The sequence below is a fragment of the Bison bison genome, unplaced genomic scaffold (assembly GCF_000754665.1).
Source record: "Bison bison bison isolate TAMUID 2011002044 unplaced genomic scaffold, Bison_UMD1.0 scf7180017864353, whole genome shotgun sequence".
NCBI lineage: Eukaryota > Metazoa > Chordata > Mammalia > Artiodactyla > Bovidae > Bison > Bison bison.
The window spans coordinates 5,039,813-5,048,616 of NW_011494925.1; the positions used below are offsets into that span (position 1 = coordinate 5,039,813).

At 52.7% G+C, this 8,804-nt stretch overlaps 1 protein-coding gene across 4 annotated transcripts in view; it reads right to left on the reverse strand.

Moving 5' to 3' along the window:
• The window catches only part of MBP (myelin basic protein), an 82,186-nt gene that overhangs the window by 25,177 nt on the left and 48,205 nt on the right, over positions 1 to 8,804 (reverse strand). For 3 of the 4 annotated variants that reach the window (XM_010855061.1, XM_010855059.1, XM_010855060.1), the window contains exon 3: positions 6,590 to 7,020. In XM_010855061.1, the coding sequence (XP_010853363.1) occupies positions 6,590 to 7,020 (431 nt within the window). Of the gene's footprint in view, positions 1 to 142; positions 221 to 6,589; positions 7,021 to 8,804 lie in introns of all 4 variants that reach the window. The other variant, XM_010855062.1, reaches the window with a different exon arrangement.

Sequence of the window (8,804 nt, forward strand, 5' to 3'; positions counted from 1 at the left end):
CTCGTTCTCTGCTTTTCCCTTGGGCGCACCCCCCCAGGAGCTGCCCTGCAGGGGAGACAAGCTGCCTCTCCAAGGCTCCTGGGGCGGGAGCGAGACAGCCCCGACGCCGTGTGGCCGCGGCCGCGAGGAGGAGCCGTCTTACCTGGTACATGTTGCACAGCCCGGGCGGGCTGCGGGCATGGGGGCCCAGGGGGCTCTTGCTCTGCTTGAGCCACGGGACCTGCCAGAGGGACAGAGTGGCGCCTGAGTCCGCGCGGGCACCCGGGCTGGCCCCACGTCCTCCGGCGGACCCCGGGTGGGGAGGAGGGCTGGCGGGGTGAGGATGGGAGGATGTGGCCTGGCAAGAGGGTGGGCAGTGGACCAACTGGGGGCTGGGTGTCAGGGGACACACGGAGCGAGAAGACAGAAGGGGGCAGCCCCCGAGAGGACCACAGAGAGATGGGACGAGAGGGAGGCTCGGGGGAGCGTCCTGCCCTAGCGCCTGCGCCGGGGCCGTAGCTGGCTTTGTGGCCACCTTCTCTTAAACACGCCGCCGGCACCAGACATGTGGGTCCAAGACAGCTCCACGTGAAGAGCTGAAAGGGCCTTTCCAAGTCTGTAGTGGAGTGGATTTGACACGCCGAGGCATTTTATTTTATTATTCTTTTCCTTTCAGAGTTGAGTGTGTTAGCTTCTGCACGGGACAGACACGTCTTTCCCACTCTGTGGGGGTCACCGTGACATCTGTTATGCTGGACTCTCTCGGTTTGCCCTGGAGTAAACGGAGGTCATTGTAAGGGCAACGGAGTGTCCCTCCGGCAGACCACTTGCATATTCTTCTCTGCTGTTGGTGACATTTAGGAGTCTAATATTAATAGGGACTTAATAGCCCTTCGTGAGTTATGAATGAATGTAAACTTTATTATAAATCTTCCTCAATAGTATTTGCTCTGAGTGCATTTTTCCTGTTCTATTACCTATGAGACAGTTGCCAAATCGAGCAACTTTGAGGGATGTGGTAGAGAATATTATTACAGGACTAAGGACAGGGGCCTGCAGGAAGGGCCTCTGATGGCGATGACAAAATGGTGAGAGAGAGAAACAGAGACAGCGGACGCCTTACAGAGGTCAAGAGATGAAGGCAGTGTAGTAGATGTCAAGAGAGGTCTTAAACTGACGACAGATGAAATAGATTTTTAAAAATGACGTGAATAGCTGGTTATGCATGGAAATAAGCAGTAGTTGTGATATGGGGAAGCATTATGGTGTTCTAGAAATATTATTGCAAAGTGAACAGAATTCCCGGAGGCAAGTCTGTGGTGAGCCTGTGCTTGGCTGGGTAGCTCATGTTCAGTTTTCTGCACATGTGAGAGGCATGCTCTGTGCCAGCAAGAAGCACTGGGCATTGGGTACTTAAACGAGTAAGACACGGAGTATTTATTTAGCAGCATGTCTCGGTGGACAAGCTTGAGGATTCTCTGCCTCTAAGAGGCCTGGCTGCTCCCACCGAGGGTGAAAACCCTCAAAAACGGCCTGTGGGCCAGTCCACGCTGGCACCTGGTCCACAGCAAAGAAAACTTTCTGGTCCTCTATTTCACACTGCGTCCCTTCTCCATGACGATGTCGTCTCTGCAGCACTTTCAGGCAGCTCTGGGGGCTGGCGGTAAGCGCCCACCACTGCCATCCCTGGCCTCCTGAGTGTTGGTCACAGAGCCTGGGACGCTGGCCCGAGGCGCTGAGATGGGGCGGCCCCCTGGGCGACCCCCCCCTCCCGCAGCAGCAGGAGGGACGATGTAGTTGAGGCGGGTTCTCTGCCTCCCGTCCAGATACGCTCAGGGTCAAGGGGAGGTTATCTCTGGCAGAAGAAGTGGGGGAGCCAGCCCAGGTGGGAGGAGAAGAGGCAGGAAGGCGTCATGTGTCACCCCTGCCCGCCTTTTACTGCTTCCAATGAAGCAGGATGATTTCTGGGCACATAAGAGTGTTGTGATGTCTGTGACGGAAAAACTCGAAGATAACCTATTAACCAGAGTGTGACAAGAGGCTTCTCCAGTTCTGGGATGCTGACTCCGCACCTTAGTGATTCGCACGAGAGACTGAGGGTGTGTTTTTTTCCCTCATGATGAGATAGTCTCTCAGATATCAAGTGGAGCTCTCTGTCAACCAGTAAGAATCGGCCATTCCTTTTGCCAAAAGGAAAGTCAATGATGATGGAAATCAACACCAGAAAGTGGAAGTGAGTTTAACAGGAGATGAATTAAGAAGAGGGTCTGGTGGCAGGGTATGGGTACAGATGAATGGAAGATAAATCAAAATTAATTCCATATCTTTATGCTTATTTCTGGGGCTTTCCTGTGGCTCATTCAGTAAAGAATCTGCCTGCAATGCAGGAGACTCAGGTTTGATCCCTGGGTCAGGAAGATCCCCTGGAGGAGGAAATGGCAACCCACTCCAGTATTCGTGCCTGGAGAATTCCACAGACAGAGGAGCCTGGCGGGCTACAGTCCACGGGGTCGTAAAACGAGTCGGACACGACAAGCGCCCTAGCACAGCACACGTGTGTATTTCCGGCTTACCAAGGCTCCCAGCTTGCACTCCACCTCGCATAGTCACTGTCTGCCTCACACTCCGACCTCAGATTCTCCAGTGTTGATCTGACCGCCTGGTCTGCACCCTCCGGGGAGTCCAGCTGGGGGCAGTCTTTCTGTGCTCAATCACTCAATAAGTGCTGTTGTGGGTTCCGTGTCCCAGACACACAGGAGGGTAGAGACACTCCCCCGACGTGTGCAGGACGGCATTTTCAAGAAATACTAACAACATCAGGCAGAGTGAGAACTGTCCTCACAGAAGGATCAGAGAACAGAAAGCTCTGTGTGTAAAGCTGATGCTTGAAAGCGGAGCACAGAGCGGGTGCGCAGGCGCCAGACTCACCTGTTGTTCAGCTGCTGTCAGGAAGCCAGTCACACACGTGTTTAGTAAGGGAGGGACGTCAAAAAAGACAACTTAAAAAACTCACGTGCTATGAATTAGTGTGTTAAAATGTTTAATAAATGCATTAAAAAGGGAGAGATATATAAAAAGTAAAAGGTCATCACAAAATCAAATCGGAATACAGACAGCAGAAGGCAATCAGCATTAAATACATCAACACAATTTACAAACGTTTCGCTCGGAGGACCAGCACATTGCCGCCCACACAGGGGCGTCACATTCTGACCCACCTCTCGCCCGGAGCGCTGAGGGTGTGGAGGCCGCAGGAGGACACGGCGAAGTACTGGGAGCCAATCAATAGCTGATCCATGATCGATCAGAAGAATGACATTAATACTTCAGAAGGGATTCCTGTAGTAAATCTCAGCAAGTGTTTCTTTGGGTGTGGAAACAAGTACACCCAGCATAAAGAGATTTTTCTCTAGAAAGGTCTCTGGCCAAATCTCTTGGCAAACCCATGTGCTGTGTGGCGGGGTGGGTGACACTGAGATTCCTGGGTTGTGTGTTGTGAGCGGACTCACTCCCAGCAGAGGTGAGTGAGTGCAGCTCTACTGGCCCCAAGCCCGGGGCCAGACTCCATGGAGGGGGCACCTTACCCAGACCCTTCCTGCCGTGTCCTTCACATCACCCTCCAATGTCACCCTCCCCGGGGGTTACAGAACACATCTCCAGCATTAGGGTACCCTGTTAACAATGAGGAGTTAGCAGTTACTGTACAACTAGAATGTGAGTGAAGTTAAAATGCAGTGGAGAAAAGGCAGGGAACAGAACACTATGACTAATTTCCAAGACTGCTTGTCCCCAGGAGCTAATTGGCAGCAAAGGTTCTCACCCCCCACAGTCAAGACCAGGGGCAGCGAAGGGAGGCTGGACACGGACTGCCATGGGTGCTGAGACCAGCGGTCCACAGACGCGGCTCTGACCGCAAAGTCAGCAGGCATAATGGGAAACAGGCATAACGGCTAGGACCTAAGCCTGCAGGAGGGCGGGCTCTCGTGGAGGAAGGCGACACAGGCCTTCTCCTTGAGTCCCTCTAGGGGGCTGCCCAGGTCACTGTGGCCACCTTGGTTACTCTCCAAGCTAAGGGGTCAAGATTCTGGGGTGAAGCCTGAGGATACAGTGCTGGCCCTCACAGGGCCCCACTGTCCAGGGACTTGGAAACCTGCTCCTTAAACGCAACAACTCCGTCTTTCTTTCCTCCCAAAACAAAGGCGAGTGGTCTCCATGAATGCACTTTTCATTTAAGGCTCTCAAAAGAATATGCCTCCTCAAGGAATTTGTGTGTGCTTTCCCTGAATGCCAACTCCTGGCCGCACAAAGGGTGGGTGTGTTGGTGCACTCCCAGGACTGGGGGCGCTGCTCACCCCGGGGCCCCCAACGTGTCCTCGGAGGAGGGGGGCAGGTGACAAACAGCCCCTTTTCCAGGAGCCAAGGGCTCCATTCAGCTTCACATGCTTCAGTCCAAAAGACCTTTCTAGCATCTAATAAGATGAGGGCTCTCCTGGTTTATCAACAGAGCAAAGCAAAAATAAAATCAGAACCAAGAAACAAACCCACACCAATAAAAAACTGCAGACTTCTAGCCATTGCAAGTGTGTCATTGGGTATAGAGTGTATTATGCTCATACCTCCAGTGTTTAAAAGTGAACAAAACATCCACAGGAAAACAGGTGAGCTGAAAAGTATTTCCAGGAAGCCCCACTGCATATTTTCAGCAAAGACAGGAATGTACCCTGGCCAGTGTTTGTAATAAGCAATCACAGATATGATTTCACATTAAAATTCTAATGGATTTCATTGGCATCAAAGGGCAAAGCTGTTCATTTAAAAATCTTCTTTATTCAAGACCCAGGCGTGAACAGAATTGATACTTTTAAAAGTACTAAATCAACTATTTCAACATTGTTTTTATTTTTTAAATCCTGTGAAAATGTTTTAATCTAGATTCTTGATAATCTAGCGAGGCTAGTTTGCGACATGGAAGTCTACTTCTGAGGCATCTTTTCTTTGAAAATGTTGAGGAATATGAGACTTTATGCAATCAATGTTGAACTTTTACACAAAGGAAGAAAAACATGTATGTATAATACAGTCATTTTGAGATAAGGTCACAACAACTGACATAAATGCTTTCACAGTCTGATTTTAGCTTAACCTGTCACCACTGAAACGAAGCTTGTTTTATAACAGATGCTCTCCAGCTGTTTAGTCTCCGCACCTGTATTTTTGCTTTGGGTTAAGCAGCATATTTAAGGTTTCGAAACTGGTGACACTACAGGCATGTGAGGTGCTTTGCAAGACTGGGTTAGGCAGCCAGGGTCCGGTGTGGCTTGATAGCATCTCGGATTGAAACTAGCATTAGAAATGGGTCAGCTGACCCACTTTTAAGGGGTGGGGTATGACTGCCCCAAAGTACAGGACGCAGAAGGAAACCGTCAGGAAACAAACTCTAGAAGCCCGGAAGGTACACTGAGTTATTCACTAGAAGGCCACATGACAGACCTCAGCTCCAAGCAGGTGCCCGAAAACCTCAGCGCACCTTGACACCACACAGGCGCAGCTGACATCTGTTTTATCTTTAACAACATCAGGATCGTCAGTCATTTTAAGAACTGTAGCTAGAGACTAAAGCAAATCTGAGAAATTCCCGCGCTCCCAGGGCCCCAGCATTGAGGATGAGACCAGGACATCAAGGGCCTCTGCCCACACTCGGCTCAGAAGCCTCGTGCCTCCCTGGGCCTTTCAGGATAAGCACAGGACACAGCCAGAAGCAAAGGGCATCTTAGGAGTTTTGTGAGCACCCCCAATAAACCAGGGGCTTTTATGGAAAGCCTCACTCTTTCCAAAATCCCCCAGCTGTCCAAAGCTCTAAAAATCAGATGCCACGCAGGCTGTGTATTTGCTATCTGATTGTCACTTGGGGATTAGCTTTTCAATGAAACGTCAACCATGAAAGATCTATTCACCATCAAGTCCAGTAGCCACTGCTGCAACCTGGACCACAATAGGAGCAGTTTTCTCTTGTGATACATTTTTCTCTACAGAACATTTAAATAATGAAAGCGCAAATTCTATATTCAAACGAACAGAGTAACAAAATCATACAGTTTTGACTCACAGACACACTTCATTTATTCCCCTCTGCGACTCAGACAAAAGACAACGTCTGCTCAAGGCGAATTTAAATTTGTCCCAAAGTCCTCAATTACAGTATTGTTACAAGGCAACTCGAGGCTAGCGGCACTGAGTCCAAGAACAAATGGGCTTAGCCCAGTGTTGACCCCGGAGCGCGGGAGCAGAAGCGGAACCAGCACTCAAGCCCCCAAGCACGAGACACAGGAGGCCCCAGCACAGGGCTCCCTTTCTGCGGCGCCCACACCCACGCCACCCCAGAGATGCGAACTCAGAAAGTTCTCCACCCTGAACCGCGTTCCGACTGCATCCCTGGTCAGCGGGGGGAGGAGGGTGGGAACTTCAAAAGCCGAGACCCAGGGGCTCCTAAGCATCTCCAGCAAGACGCTGCGCCTCCTCGCGGGGCTGATTCCACCCGCGGGTCCCCTTCCCGCCCCACTCACTCCCCCGGGGACGCCCGTGTCGTGCGCCTCTACTCCTCGGAGCTCACCTTGCCTGAGCCCCGCTTGGGCGCACCCCTGTCCGAGCCAAAGAAGCGGCCGAGGGAGTCGAGGATGCCCGTGTCTCTGTGTCTGGGGAGGAAGCCGTGCCTGGCGTGGTCCATGGTGCTCGCCGAGGCCAGGTACTTGGATCTCTGGGAGGGTCTCTTCTGGGCCGCCATTGCGTCCACCGCCCCGGGAGCGGCCGCACTGTCTTCCTGGATGGTCTGGAGCTCGTCTGATTCCGAGGGCCGGTCTTTGAAGGTGTTGTCCTCCCGGCCCGGGGCATCTCGGGAAAAGAGGCGGACCAGGTGGGGGCGGCCCCCCGGGTCAGCTGGGCTGGCCTCGGGCCAGGCATTCTTCGGGTCCGCTGTGCGCTTGGAGTCTGTCACCGCCGTGTCCTGCGAGGGGGCCCCATTGTTCGGGACCACATCTGCCGCTCCTGCAAACAACAGCGAGATGTGAACCCGGCTGTGCAGAGCGGGCCACGGACAATGCCGCTTTCTTCCCGGTTGGCGAACTGGCCGTCTCCTACAGAATCCACGGAGGGTGTGGGCGCCATGCAGCCCTGTGTGGCCCCTGACTGCCCTGGGGAGGACCCGCCCGGCCCGAGCCTCTCTCTTGGTGGCGGCTCTGTATCTCAGGGGCCCTGGGGATCGTCTCAGGGGCTCCGGACTGGGCACCAGGCCTCCCAGAGCAAACACAGCCATGCACAACATCGCCCCTGGGTGCTGCCACTCCTTCCTTGGGAGGCTCCAGGGTTCTGGGCACCTTGATGGCACATTTATCACCTAAAAGGCCACTGGTGCCCAAGCCAAGCGTGTTGGAAGCATGTATTTGGCAAAAGGTATTTTTAGTGTTCTCAGTAAAAATGGAACCTCCCACGTCTTTTGCAATTCATGCCTTAAAGAAACGGGGTGTTTAGAATTCTTTACTTCCCAGAGTCCACAAGAGGCCTCTTGCAGGACAGAACTGCTTATTCAGGACATTTTGGTTGGGCTTCTCCTCTGCAAGCAGTGACAATCAGAAAACTTGAGTGGGAAGGGGGTGTCTCATGTTGCACACCACTCTCCCTTAGCTTTTCACAAAAATACACAGCATTTCTCTTAAGAATGGCAGGACCTCATCTTGCTCTCAATTACAAAGATGGGTATAATTGAGCATTCCTCTCCAAAGTTTATTACGCATCGACAAAAATTGTGGGTATACTCACACTTTCCTGTAACAGCATCCATCCATCTAACTGCCCAGCAATCTATTCACTGACATTTACCAACAGCATCCACCCACCCACTCATCCACTTATCCATCCATCCATCCACTTATCTACCCACCCATCCACTTATCTACACATCCATCCACTTATCTACACATCCATCCATCTACCCACCCATCCACTTATCTACACATCCATCCATCCACCCAGCCTTACCGAGTACCTGGCAAACGTAATGTCCTGCACTAGTTCAACAAAAATGTGGTGCTTGTCTCATGAACAGAGATGAAAATGAGCAATATGAGTTGAATGGTGTCCTCTAGATGGTGTGTCCACATCCTAACCCCCAGCACCCATGGATGTGAACTTCTCTGGACCTCTGGTCTTGGCAGATGTCATCAGGTCAAGACGGGGTCACACTAGTGTAGGGTGGGCCCTGACCCAGTGACTGGTGTCCCTGTGAGCAGAGGGCATCTGGATGCAGACACACAGAGGAGAGGCCATGTGGTGTGAAAGCAGATCGTGGCCTGGTGTGTCCACAACTCAGGGTCTCCAGGACGCAGGGATGTGGGAGGCTCAGGGCAACCCCTCCCCAGAGATACCAGGGAGAGCGCCGCCCCGCCCACACCTGGTGCAGGTTTCTGGCCTCCAGAGCCGGGAGAGGAGAGTTCCCCGCTGTTTCAAGTCCTGTTTGCGGTCATTTGCTGTGGCTGCCATAGGACACAGACTGTGTGAAGTCACGTCGAGTGACGACACAAAAGGAAGCGGGACACGGGCGTCAGGACAACCTACTGAGGGGACAGTGTGAGAGTGTGGGCCGCTCGGGGACAGGGGGGTGGGGGCAACATGCTTCTGCAGGGAAGGATGCCCGGGAGACAGTCCTAGGGAAGGAGCTTGGTGTGTTTACTTGGGAGCAGGGAGGCTTGGAGCCCCAGGGGGCAGGTGTGAGGCCTGAGGGAGACGGGGAGCCAGTGGGGGCGGGAAGGGGTGATGGCGGGGCAGGATGCGGT